Below are 14350 nucleotides of genomic sequence, written 5' to 3'. Positions count from 1 at the left end.
ATAAGCCTTCCAAATAAGATCAAGAATGAAGCAAGGTTGTCCATTAACACAAGTAGTACTCAATATTATACTAGAAATACTAGCCCCCATTTTACAGATGAAACAAATGAAGCCCAGAGAAGATAACTCACCCCCTACCAAATAGCTAAGAAATATCTGATGTAGAATTCAAATGCAGGCCTTCCTAACTTCAAGTCCAGAAGTTTATAAACTATACTATGCTATTACAGTGACTCTCTAAAGATTTTTGAGCTGGAGAATGACATAAATTGATGCATGACTTAAAAAATAAAAGTAATATACATAATCTTTTCTATTCCTTTGAAATTTTTTCTTCTTTGAGATATCAGTTGGTCAATGAGATCTCTTGGAAATTAAGTACCTCTAAATTGTATGACTTCCCACACAGGTTTCTTCCCCATGTATTTGTTTAGTTCTAGTAGTTTTCTTGATCTTCCATGTGCCATTGCTATCTTCCTGAATAAGGAATGGAGATGAGAATAAAATTTACTGCTATCATTGCCAATGACAATAAGTCACAAAGAATATGTGCTAGTACAGTGATGACGAACATTCTAGAGATGGAGTGCCAGGCCCCATCCCACCAGAGACTGAGTGCTGTGCCTTGTCCCACCCCTTACCCCTTACCCCAGAAGGGGTACAGAGGAAGCGCTCCCATTGGGCTGCTGAGCAGAGGGGCAGGTGATGAGAAGTGCATGTAGAGAGGGGGAGGGAAGTGACCCAAGGGCTCTGCTGTCTGTGAGCTGCCTACTTTACCCCGTATGCACTCCCACTGGGCTGCTGGGCAGAGGGGCAGGGATGTGAAAAAATGTCATCAGACATGATGGAAAAGGGGAGTGGAAGAGCACTGCCCAAGGCCCTCTGTCTTTCTATTAACAAACTCTGTGGGATTGTGGGGGGAAGGTGGCCCATGTGCCCCCAGAGAGTGCTCTGCATGCTCTCTCTGGCACCAGTGCCATAGGTTCACCATCACTGTACCAGGATATCTCTGTTCCATTATGTGAAAGGGAATTCTTCTCTTTGTCTCTTTTGAGTTAATCAATCAAGAAACCCCTACTTTGTTAGCCAACAAGTAAGAGAATTCACAAGTCACTTACTTAGAGAGCTCCATCCTTTTAATTCAATCAATCAGAAACTTGTGAATCCTTTGATAAGAGTTTACACCCTCAGAGGATGAGAGGTGGATCCCACAGACATTTCCCCCCTGGGCAGTGCTAGACAACTTGGAAGCTGTGATTGGCCCCTGTGAAGAGAGGAAGGGACAGGAAGTGATGTGTAAAAAGGACTATAAAAAGTCCAGAACTTCCTGTCCTTATCACTTCTCCTTTAGACTTCTTTGGAGGACTGCTCTTGGAATTTCTCCTTTGGACTTCTCCTTGAGACTTCTGGCTTGGAGAAACTCCTGCCTTGATGACTCTGTGAGGAGACACTTTCTGCTCATTGGTGCTTTGGTGGGACACTCCCTTCAGTGTGAGTTCTGTGTAGAGACTCTTTTCCTTGGATCCTGAATTGGCTTGCTGGTGAGTGACTCAAACTTCCACATGGAGATTGGAATTTTGTCAGAGTGAGCTGAATTTCATCAGATTAGCACATAGGGTAGGCTAGGCAACTCCTTACCTCACTCCTTCCTACATTTCATAAATAAAAGCTGCAAACAGTTTTTTCTGGCTTAGAGATAATATTTTGAATTCAGTAACCACAACATTGAATTTATAACTCTCTTATTTAGTCAAAACCCCAATTTAACCCTTACAATTATAAAATCTGTTTGTTTTTATCCTTCTGACTTTATGAAAATACTTTCAAAATAACCAAATTTAGCTGAATGTCATTAAAAATTTTCATTTTTTTCCTCTTCTGCTTGCTTTATACTGTTTTGTCAGGTGATACCAAATATGATTTACAGTCATCTTCCTTTCATCCCATATGTCTAAACTGTTGTCATATCTTATTTCTCCCTTCATGACATCTCCCTTATATATTATATATACCTCCTTCATTCCACTCATACAATAGACATCCTTCTACAGGCTTCCATTACCTCATGTTGAACTACTATTCCCTAATTCATCTCTCTCTTTTTCCACTCCAATCCATCTTCTGCTTAGCAACCAAAATGTCCATGTCACTGCCTAATAGAACACGGGACCAAAATCCCACCTCCCTAACCCCTACTGAAACTAACAGGCCCCCCTATCCCAGCACCTGCCCAAACAGAAACTGTCCCAACAAAACCTGACAGAACACTAAGACTTTTCTGACAGGACTGGACAAATGACCTCCTTCATGAATGACCAGTAGCCTGGAAACTATCTCCCCACTGCCACCCCCAGAGACCAAGATTTCTATGGCCATCCAATGAAGTTGGTCCAGGTTGCTTACCTTGACCAATAGACAATTCAGGTTCCCTCATCCCTAACAACCACCCTATAAGAGACTACATCCATCTCCACTCAAGTGGAGACTTGGCAGTCATCTTTATTTGTGCTGATCTCTCCATTTCCTGCACCCTCCCCCTGCTTCCCCCCCCCCACCCACTGACTCCACAGCTACCTCTCTTGGCATCAGGCTTCTCTCCCTCACTGCTCCTTCCCTCCATTCCCCCCCCCCCTTGCCCCTCCTTTCTTCCAACAAAACTTCACTATGCCACCACATTCTTGTCTCATTAGTCTCTTGGTCAAACCCCTGTCAGTCAAGACTACCACTACCCTACTTAAGAAATTCCAGGTTCATCTGTATGACACAATGAGGCATCATGGTACATTCTAGGGTGGTCTGATCCCCTCAATGAATTCACCTCTAGCATGGATTTTGTCACTTTTAGCATAGAAGTTCTAGCATAACATTTTGCATGAATTTGGTCTTATCCAGGTGTTCTTCCTTCTTCATTTTTAGTGACATTTGTTTTGAAATCTATGTTGGTTTTTCTGTTAAATTCATAATCAATTTACTCTAAAAGATAATTAGGTAGAATAGTTAAGATTTTTTTTCCCCAAATGGTACCTAAGGAAATTTAAACTAATAGTAGTATACAACAGAGGTATTAAACATGTAATGCAACTCTTCCTAGTTCTGCCCAACCAGGTACTTAGGAAATGTTTAACAAAATAAATAAAAATATGATAGAACACAGATGATGCTAATATGTGCTTTTCCAAGTTAACATGAAGCCCACAGAACATTTATTTGAGCTTGACACAAATGGTATATAAGATATATTAAAGTAGTCAAAGACACTTCCAATTCTCTTAGGTCAGTATTAATTTGACTCACGTGGAAAGATTGTATTCTATTTTGGTCACTATAAAAAAAAACACATAATGTGAACAAAAGTCAAATGGAAAATGAGTTTCTTGAAATGGAAAAAATGAGTGACAATTACTATCTTCAAAAACCAGGAATGGTCTTATCAGAGAGATATTGAACATATATTTTAATACGAAGAAATGAGTTTCATCTTAAAGAAATAAAAATTCTGGTTGAATATAAGAATACTTCTTCATCAAGATTTCAAAACATTGAAATTGTTTTAAACTCTTTGTTCCCAGAAGAGTCATCAGGAAAAAACAATTTCTAAAAATAATGTTACATATGATAAATTAATAAAAAACTATTTAGTAAATGCTTACCCTTTGCTAGGCACTATGCTAGCTGGTAGGTATACAAAGTCAAAACCCAAAGAGTACTTCCCTTCAAAGAGTTTATACTCTATTGGAGGAAACAACCTACATACAAAGTAAATACAAAATGGATACAAAATAAAAATGAGTTAATTTTGGGAAGAAAGGAAGCACTAGGACATGGGAGTTCAGCTTTGAAAGAAGCCAGATATTCTAAGAAGTATAGGTCAAAAGGGAGTACATTCTTGGCATGAGAAATTTGTGAAAAGCATGAAGATAAGAAATGATATGTCCTGAGAATAGAACAAAAAGTAGGCTAGTTTAGCTAGGCCCAAGAGTTCACAAAGGGGAGCCTGGAAATGTAAGCTGAAATCATGTTGTAAAAGTCTTTAAATATCCCCAAAGAGCAGTATATCATTGAACCTAGAAACAATGGGGAGTCACTGGAAATTTTTGAGATGAAGAGTGATATGATCAATCCTACATTTTTGCAAAATCTTTTTGGGAGCTGTGTGAAAGACAGATTGGAACAGAAAGAAACTAGAAGCAGGGAGACCAATTAGGAGGTCAGAGCAATAGTTCAGGGTAAAGTTGAGAACTCAAAAGTACCCATGTGAATGGAAAGAAAGGGAACAATGTGAGAGATGTCACGGAGATGAACCAAGACTTGGCAAATGATTGGATATGAGAAAAGAAAAAAGTCAAAGATGACTCTGAGTCTATGAACCTGAGTGATTAGAAGTATTCCTCAATAGGAATAAGGAAGATAGGAATAATAAGGAGGGAAAGTTTAGTATGGAGAGGAAATGATGAGTCCTGTTTTGGCTATATTAAGTTTTTAGAAGTCTAAGGGACATCTAGTTGGAGATGTCCAATAGGCAGTTAGTGGTGTGGGACTAATTCAAGAGAGAAACTATGGTTAGATATACAGAGCTAGGAATCATCTTAATTGAGATGAGATTTGGGGACTAATGAGATCATTGAAAAAGAATGTATACAAAGAAAAAAAGGGGGAGCTAGGGTAGAGCATGGGGGAGGTTAGGGTGCTGAAAATGATTCAGCAAAGGAGACCTAGGAGGGATCAAACTGGTAGGAAGAGAACTAAAAAAGCAGTACCAAATAGAATCAGTGTTGAAGAGAAGTCAAGGAGGATAACAATTGAGAAAAATTCAATGAATCTTGCCATCAAAAGTTTATTCGTAACTTGAGAGAGAGCAGTTGTAATTGACTGATAAAACTGGAATCCAGGTTTCAAGGTGTTAAAACTGAGTAGAGAAGAGAAAGAAGTGCAAGAAGTTGTTTTCTAATAATCTGGCTGAACATGAGGAAATATATACAGGATAATAGTTTTAAGGAATGTTTAAATAAATAAAGGTCTTTTTAAGTATTGGGAGATATACATGTATTTAGGCAATAAGCAAAGAACCAGTGGCTAGGAATCAAATTATTTTGTCTATAAGCAAAATCCTAGAGCAGATAACTCTGTAAGCTTCATCTCTGTCAAGTTATTTCATTATTTTATAAAGAATTCATGGGAAGAAACTCTCATGCTATGTTTCTAAAGTACCATATCCAAAAACTCTGTATATCCCTTACTCAACCAGATTAACTAAAGTATCCTCTAGAGTCAATTATTGCCACATTTTTGCCCCACTGATATCACACTTTGGCACTGAAAAACACAACCTTCCCCTCTTTTTTATTCTCCACTTCCAAGATCCTTCATTAGAAGAAACAATGAAAGAATGTAAAAATTACTTAAGAAAGGCAGAAATCACTTCCACACACACTCAGTGTTGGAGAGGCAGCTTCTTAAACTATACCTAACTTTTTTGAGTAAGGGTACATATATATGTATATATATGACATCTTAATAATCCAAAGAAAACATTCATTTTCTGGAATAATAAAGTAAGAAATATAGGGCTAAAGTAAGAATAGAAGTTATAAGAAACTCTTTGCACACAAACTGAATGGGCCATGTTATTAAGACATGACATGCAATTCTTTACTAAAGTAAGGCCTTCTAAGGTATGAGGAAAAAATATAAAACTGCAAACAAAATCTTAGTTCTAACTGGAAAGAGACCAGTGCAACAATACCTTGGAGAGATTTTTTATCATTATTCCTGGGTGTAGATCTGCAGGTTCAGATTCAAAGAATTCATTCTGTGAATATGTCTCATGTATTTCCTCTTCCTCGTGTTGCATAATTGTTTTTGGCTTCCCATACCAGTAGGAAGGCTATGGAATAAACCAAAACTCAATTACCAAGATAGGCATTAAGTGAAAATGCTACAGTACAGTTGAGAACAACACACATATGCTTTTTTGTTATTTAGGATTAATGAAATTGTAGGAAACTGAGAAAATGAAATTCTGCAGCTAAATGGCCTTAAGACTTCAGCTTTCAAGATATATAACAAACATTCTGTTAAAATCCCACTATAAAAGAAGCCATGATCAAAATGAAGTAACTCCACAATGAGGTATCAAATGAAATAGAAGAGGGGAAATTCTTCCAGAATCTGAATCAAGTTTCTTTTCCTTGAGAAAACAACGTTGTGAGTTGGGTGGCCTTTTTATCCCAATTTTAATAGGGAAGAGAACTTGAGGCTTAGACTTGTGACTTGTCCAGGGTCACACTGATACTAAACATTGGAGCCAGGATTTGAACCCCAGTCTCCTAACTTAAAGTTCAACATTTTTACATAATATCAGGTTTGGGCTTTTTTTCCAGCCAAATGGAATTGGGTGGGTATCTCTTTCCCTTTGTTATAATGGTCTATGGCCTAAAAAGACTCAAGGACATTGGAGCTGCCTGAAGTTTAGGAAAGGTAGGAATTGAAGGGAACAGAAGAGGGAAAAGGCTTTGCTATTAATGACCTAGGGGAGAAGTAAAAGGGGAAGAACAATGTGGAAATTGCTTTGGTTTGTGAGTTATTAGAAAGGTCAAAGGCCCCCAAATATATTTTTCTAACTTCTGTAATATCCTTAATGCTTATATCCGTGCTTATTAATCTATTTGCTTCTCTTTTTAAGAGGAGTCAGTTTCTATTTCTATAAGTTTCCAAACATGCAACATAACTTCATCAGAAGTCAATAAATAGCTGTATCTTCAATATTCCTTACTCATAATTTCTCAGACAGAGTAGGAAGAGGTAGATTATTTGCGAGTGGGGAGATGTTGGGCGTGTAGTCCCACTACTCATAGATGAAGGCTATGAGTTTGGTTTGCATTTGAACAGCATGGTGCTTTTCCTGATTTACTCAAATTAAAGAAAAAGTAAAACTGAGGTAAGCATAGCTTAACATGGTAAAGACACAATGTGTCATCCTGCATTTGCTTCTCAAGGCTTTGGTATCAGGTTATCATGGGTAGTTAGTAATTTCAAAGTTCCTTTGTTTATAAGATAGCAATAATCATGGTTGATCTGAAGGAAAGAAGCATTAGAACTCACCATCAAGAAGAAATACCAGGGTTGGGGCATACCATATTCCCCCGGAAATACAGCTTCCACATACCAGGTCACCAAACAATAGAAAAAAGTGTCATATATCAGCATTATCACCACATGCCCCAAGGTGAAGTTATCATCTACATTAACAGGTGACAGGAAGTCTTTCCATTGCATGCCAGTCCCTGCAACACAAAAAAGACAGTTATTCTATTTATCAGCCTGAAGCTAGGCTTATAGTCTTCAAACTTTTTAAGCCCATAGAACACTGTGGTAGGAAAAAGGATATGCCTAACAACTGATTCTTTTTGCCTAAATAAAACTGACATCAAGTTTAATGGAGAGTGCTGAACCTCAGTTCAGAAGACATTGGTTCAAATCTGGCTTAATAAATTCTAAGCATTGCCAGGACTAAATCCTCCCTCAGTCTTAGTTTTTTCTTTTATAAAGTAGGAATAAAATAAATATTTTTGGAATTCTTTTAGGGAAAAGTGCTTTATAAACAAATTTATTATAAAAATGGAAGTCAAGATGATGATAATGGAGGAAGAAAAATAGAGATCCAAAGAAGGGAGACCTGGAAGCTTTTGGAATCAGCAAGGTAGTTTATAGGAAAGGAGAAAATTAATATATCAGATATGGACTCCTTCACTGAGGCATCCTATGCTGCATTACTCTTTATTCTTTCTTGCATCTTGGGACAACCTCCATTAGTTTAGTCTTGATCTTGGAAACAAGGCAGCACACTTATTCTGTCTAACATGTATATTTGACTTTGTGAGTTTAGCTCACTGAACCCTGGCTCATCTTGCACTAATTTTTTAATTTCTGAAAATCTATTGGTACATTTCATTTGATACAACAATCACTTCCCAACAATGATTTATATTCATATGCCTAATAAAAGTCTCAAAACACCCTGTTATATTGGTCTTGGGTCTTGAATCATGACAAAGAATTAAGGATATAATCTTAGGGACTACCCCCTTGAAACTGTTCTCCCTTGAATTCTCTCCTGGTTCTCTTTGTAAGAATTGAAATAATATTTCTACCCAGATATATATTTTATAAAGTTTAATAGAAAAGGTAGACAATTATTCCTCTAAGTAACCTGACCATGTGGTACCTACCTAGCCTGTAAGTCCTTTTCTCCTTCCCTTCACCTGCTTGCTCTGTTCCCGATTTCTTCCTTCTTCACTTTCTTCTCACTTCTCCCTTCTCTCAAGTCAAAAGCCTTGACTTTTATTGACATACAACATGTTCACGGGCTCAAAACCTGGCGCAACTGGGTTATGTCAGGAATGTTTGATGGACAGGCCAAGCTACTTAGGAGGGGAGGGGGATGAATTTCCTTGACACAATTCTCCTTGTGATCCTTTGTGAGACCTGTTTCCCCAATGGATCATTTAAATATAACTATCTTATAACTAAATACCTTCTAGCTAAAAGTACATACAATATTGCATTTTTCTAAAAGGAAGTTATAATAGTTAGATATGAGAGTAAAATACAAAAACTGATTGATAGACGCATTGACAAAATGCAAATTAGGGGGCAGTCCCCTTTGACATAAGAGTTTACATTCAGAATTAGTATGTTCAACCCCCTTCAGTTCAGTTTATTATATCCCAAAGTTTATTCTAGATGTTTTGATGAAATGTGTGGCCCCTTCAGGAATCTTACAGCACCTTTTCCAAAAAGATCCACTTCCTTGATTTTTGGGTGTTGGCAAGTTTCTTTTTCTGAAATTTCTCCAAAAAATTTCAAACCTTGGATTTTTGGATAATTACACAATTCCCTCTGAGGAGGATGTTGACCAATACCAGAATCAACTGGGATACATGACTGAGTTATGAGGTATATGAAACAATTGTCAAAAGAAAAACAAAAAAAAGTCTCAAATAAAAGAGTAAAAAAAAAGAAATTCTGTATAAAAATAAGAAATACATTAATGATAAAAAATAAAATAAAAATCTTACATGTATAAAATCCTGAGTAAAAAATAATAAACCTGTAACAGGTTCTTGAATCACAGCAAGGACCAATTAAAGTGACTTATGTCCCACAAGCCTGTAGGACAATAGCAGCAATACAGCACTTTACCTATTTGCAGCCAGGACCACAGAAAATTGCCAAACTATAAGAGAGAAAGGACTAGGTTTCAGCAGAAAATGGGAAAAAAATCATTCCCTGATATGATTGTAACATCACTGTCAGAGATAGGGGGAGCCAGGATGGTAGCCAAACTGAGATACTTGACTCAGAATATTGCACATAGAGTGTGTTACAAGGGAGTCCTGCATCTTAACATATGTCAAGCTCCACAACCTCAGTTCTCAAACAAGGTTCAAGTCCTTTTGTATTGGCAAAGAAGTTCAACAATCCTCCCTGGATTGGTATTTATCTGTTTTGATCTTGTGCTACTTGGCACTGTATATTGACTCTTTTGTTCCCTTCTCTTGGAATCAGACACAATCATTAAACAAACTCCCATAATATTTATCAATAAATAGCAGGTTTTCATAGTCTAAAGCCTTTAGTTATGCATATTACTAGGGCTAATAGATACTGTAAACTTATTCTGTAAACTTTATCCTTCAAGGAAAAAAAACATTAATACTGATTTCATGTACTTCAAGTATCACCAATGTTAGGAAAAAAAGAAAGAAAAAATCTAATATTCCATTACAAACATAAAGAGAAAAAAACAATTTAAAAAATCATAATTTCACAGTTCACATTCCATTTGACAATGTGTTAGCCAAGCAGAGGCACAACACAAAAGGTGCTCATTCAAAAATGAAATTTATATCCCTCTTAACTTGGCCAGGATCCACAGTGTGAGTGTACATAATTTTTTTCACCAGGTGAAATTCGCCTTTTAAAAACAGTAGTACAACAGCTAATACAGATTCTAAGAAGTACCAAAACCCCCAAAATTATAAGATCCCATTAAATGACAACAAACAAACCCACTATCATTAGGATTCACACTATGAACACATCAATACTTGTCACAAGTTCTACAGATTTAGCAAATCCTTCAACATTGGGAAAGATATTACTAAAAAAAGTCTATTATTACCATCATTCCAAAATTTGGTGGGAGAGAAACCTAGAAAAAACTCTGCACAGCTGATGAATTACAAATATAAGAAATCCATTTTGAAGCTACTAGGCTTCACAAGAAAATCATTCCCACCTTCTGGATGAGATGATAACACATCACAGGGTAACTAAGCCACTTGGGCACCTTCCTCCCTCTTGGTATGAGACTGTAATGGTGTAACAGAACTGTCTCCAATATGTCCCACTCATTTTCATGTGAAGCCAAGGACTAAAAAGTGAAAATCACTGCAGATATGTCATCCATTACATTTTCAATAAATGCAAAGATGGGAAAATGTAACAATGTCATTGCACTCTACTTCAACCACAAATAGACCCTTACCTCTTGTTACAAACAACTCAGAGGCAGGAGAATAATCATTCAGAGGTAGGGATGCTCCCAGATATCTGAAAATCAATTCTGAAGACGCATTAAAATTAATTTAAATTATTAGACAATTAAATTCCCAAAACTTGTATACAGGTTGAAACTAATGTGATGTAGTCCATCCATCTCTGTGACAATTAACAAAGGCAAAAAGGGAACGACGTGCTGTTTATGGGCTTTTTGCAAAGATATTCTTCAGTACAATCATAGGGGAGGTACAAATAAAGATAATGTAACAGAATATTTCAATTTTGATAACTTCTGAAGTGGTTAACAGTAAATTACATATATCTTGTATTTAGAATTGAGTTATAGAGACTTCTTCATTCTGAAGAGGGGAACAAACTGAAACAGTTAACATCAATAAGGCAATGAGGTCTGAAAAGGCTTAAAATTTACCTCCAGACTCTTCCTCCTATCAATATTACTATTCCTGAAATTTCCATTCCCATTTTCCTGATTTCTCTTCTTGCAATTCATACATGATCAACTTTTCCACAAAATAACATGTTAGTGGTTGTTTTGTGGATTCTTGTAAGGGTGCTATGATCTCTCCTTGCTTTACCTTTCCAACTGTTTTAGTTAATTATTTTAATTTCCTTCCTCAATGTCTCTACTAAAGTGGTATTCTCTTTATCCTTCTCACCCTGTTTAGCAGTCAATTCCTTTATTTCCTTCCTTAATGCTTCAACTAAATCAGTGTTCTCCTTCTCCTTTTTCTTATGTCCCTCAAAAGCATAAAGTGCCACTCTTTTCAATTCTTCAAGGTCCATAGAAGGAAATTTTAGACAACTAGTCATAAAATAATCCCTAACTACCTTACAACTGTTTTTTGTTTTTTTTACAAATTGTATTCTGATTTAAGGTCCCATTCTCTATCAAGATCAAGCTCAATATAGTTGCCTCCCAGCTCAATAAGTCTATCCATAAACTGGGAGAGATTTTCATTATTTTCTTGCTTACGATTTTCAAATTTAGTCCATTTACCAGGCCCATCAGAACAGGTTCTCATAGCTTTTAGCAATGCATTTCTAGCCTGGCATAGTTGTAAGTAATCTTGCTCTGAATTTGGGTCCCATTTGGGATCTTCAGTTGACCAAGGAGTTGTTCCCTTTCCCTGAGCCTGATTAACAAGAGAAAGAATCTTATTCCTTTCTCTTTCTGTTAGCAATGCCTGGAGCAAATCTTCCACATCAACCCATGTGGGATTATATGTATGAAAAATGTTCTCAACCCTATTTATTAACAATATAGGCTCGGCTTCAAAGGAATGTAATTTTTCTTTGAATCTCTCAATGTTTAGTGGAGAGAAAGGTGTATGATGTCTAATGTTTACTAAATCTCCACATCTATTATATGTAGAGACATCTCTTAGAGGGAAAAGACCTTTATTTGAATCATCTGTGGTAACAGCTACTTGGCCTGTGTTCTGGAGTTCAATGGAGTAGGTTGCAGTAAGGCTAGTAGGGGAAGGAGGGGGGATGGTGGAATGGAGCTGGTCAGGAGTTGGGAAGGCAGAGCAAAAAGATTGGGGGTGGGGCTGGGGGCAGGGTGGAGAGGCATAGGACAGGTGAAATCTAGAGGAATAGTAAGGTGGGTGAGAAGGAGGGTAAGGATAAGGATTGAAGGAGGGATGGTACGGGTGGGGATACAGGAGATGGGTGGATACTGGGTATGTTAAGGGAGGGTAGAGAGGTAGATTGGGGGGAAGAGGATTGGAGGAGTAGGGGATGAGCAAGGTCTGACAGGGAGAGGAGCTGAGGAGTTAAAGTCCTGGTTTGGGTCAGTATGAGGACAAACCTCCTCACATACCAGGTGGGATGATAGAGTATGTTTCTAGATTTCACTGAAGGAGTCAAGCTAGAATGGTTTGGTTCCAAAGAAAGAATGGTTTCCTCATTGGAGGGAATGGTCAATTTATCAACATGATATGCCCATAAGAACCAGTATTTATAATTTTTGGAATCTTTGTTTTTAATGGCTCACTTCAAATCTTTAAGATCTTGAAGTCAAACGAACCATATTTTGGCCAGGTAAAAGATATGTCCATCCATGCCTTACAAAGGGTTTCTAGCTTTCTTCTTTGTCATCCAATTCTCCTTAGGCAAATTAGGATCACTCCAGGAATTAAAATGTTTATGCAGGGGTGAATCAGGAGGAATATTTCCTGATTTCCCTTGATTTGTTGCAGTATTTCCCATATTGTCTACTCTGTATGTCCTATTTAAGCTAGTTTGAGTATTGGTAAATGATCAGCTTAAACAATGAAAAGTTCCTAAAACATAAAAAAAAATGGAGACATAAAGTTCTTCAATGTCATTGTGGAAGGCAATAAGAGGAGGTTTAAAACAAAAAGCTAATGTAAGGAAACAGTAATTGCTGCACAGCAATAGTCTGAACAATGTACGGGTATTTCATGTAATAATTGTTGTTGTTAATTAATAACAATATACATTTATTATAATTATGGATAATGCTATTAATAATTAATAATGTGTGTTTACTATAATCATTACTGATATAAATAATCAACAATAAACAACCATAAACAATTCTCAATCATCAATAATAATTAATAATAGTAACTAATAATAGTTATTACAAAATAATAATTATTGTTATTGATAGTATTAGTAATACTATTGTATTCTAAAATTATTCCTTAATATTGCATGCAATTAATTTGATTTAATGATGGCTTTGCTCAATTTTAGAAATTTGGTTTTAATTTAAATTCGATATTAATATTTAACTATTAATAATCTTTTTATTTAAATGTATTCAATTTAATAGCATTATTTTAGATCACCCACTAGTAGCAATAGCAAAGGAATTTTTTTCCTGAAGTTTTAATTCTCGACAGTAGGTGGCACTATAAATGAGTGGAAAGCACTTGTGGGTAGCCTTTATCTAAAAGCAGTCAGATAAAGGGAGAGAAAGGGAAAAAAAATGTGAGTTTTGATGTTAAAGAGGGCAGGCAGTCTGCAAGGAACTTTGAGGGTGAGGGAGTGAGAGAGAAAAATTCAAAGAAAACTTCCTTGTAAAAATGCAGTTTCCCCTCCCCTAGAGGTTAGTCTGTGGCCATGTATTTTCAAAGTTGGGTTGGGGCAGGGAGCTCCTAACTCAAGTCCACAGCCTGGAAGGATCCCCTGGATTAATTTAAGGGGTGTCTCCAAGAAGGTCCCTGCAGGTGTGGCATGCGGGGAAAGTCAGAGAGACATTGGACTGGGAAAAACCTTTTAAACAAAACAACTCAGTCCTGTTTGGTGGTGGTGGTGTGTGTGTGTGTGGGGGGGGGGGGGTTCCCATGTGCCGGGCTATGCCAAGCTGTAGAAAGGCAGCAGGTATGGGGAACCCGTGTCAGTTTCCTGCCCTATATCTCACCCTGGGGAGAGTGTAGAGGCTGGGAAGAAATGGGAGGCTTGTGTTTTTCGCCCCTGGGGAAAGTCAGATTATCAGTGGAGGGGGGTGGGGGGGCACACAGGATCCTGCCCCATCCTCTACTGCCCCACTCTCATCTAAAATGGGTAGGGTGGGGTGGGGGGTGGGGAACCATGGGAATCCTTAACAATCAGGGGGAAAAAAAAAGCACAAACCTCCGCTTCAGTTTTGGGCAAAAAGCCTGGACTTGTTTCTACTATTCCAGGTGGCCCCTTACTCTAATCCACAGCCTAGAAGGACACCCAGGATTAATTTACCGGGTGTCTTCATGCTCAGCGCAGCAGCTGACTGAGCAAAGTGGCAGTAGGAGCCAGC

The 14350-nt window shown here is 37.4% G+C and overlaps 1 protein-coding gene across 8 annotated transcripts in view; it reads right to left on the bottom strand.

Annotated features, from left to right (window-relative positions):
• Positions 1–14350, bottom strand: part of LOC100017234 (phospholipid-transporting ATPase ABCA3-like) — a 351884-nt gene that overhangs the window by 255105 nt on the left and 82429 nt on the right. For all 8 annotated transcript variants that reach the window (XR_470380.3, XM_056805469.1, XM_016424232.2 and 5 more), the window contains 2 exons: positions 7102–7283; positions 5744–5884 (listed from right to left, as the gene is read on the bottom strand). Coding sequence is in view for 7 of the 8 variants with exons in the window: in XM_056805469.1 (XP_056661447.1) it covers positions 5744–5884; positions 7102–7283 (323 nt within the window). In the remaining variant the exon portion in view is untranslated. The remainder of the gene's footprint in view (positions 1–5743; positions 5885–7101; positions 7284–14350) is intronic.

This window comes from Monodelphis domestica, chromosome 7 (assembly GCF_027887165.1).
Source record: "Monodelphis domestica isolate mMonDom1 chromosome 7, mMonDom1.pri, whole genome shotgun sequence".
NCBI lineage: Eukaryota > Metazoa > Chordata > Mammalia > Didelphimorphia > Didelphidae > Monodelphis > Monodelphis domestica.
The sequence above is the reverse complement of the archived record's forward strand: the minus strand, read 5'-3'. Positions and strand labels throughout refer to the sequence as shown.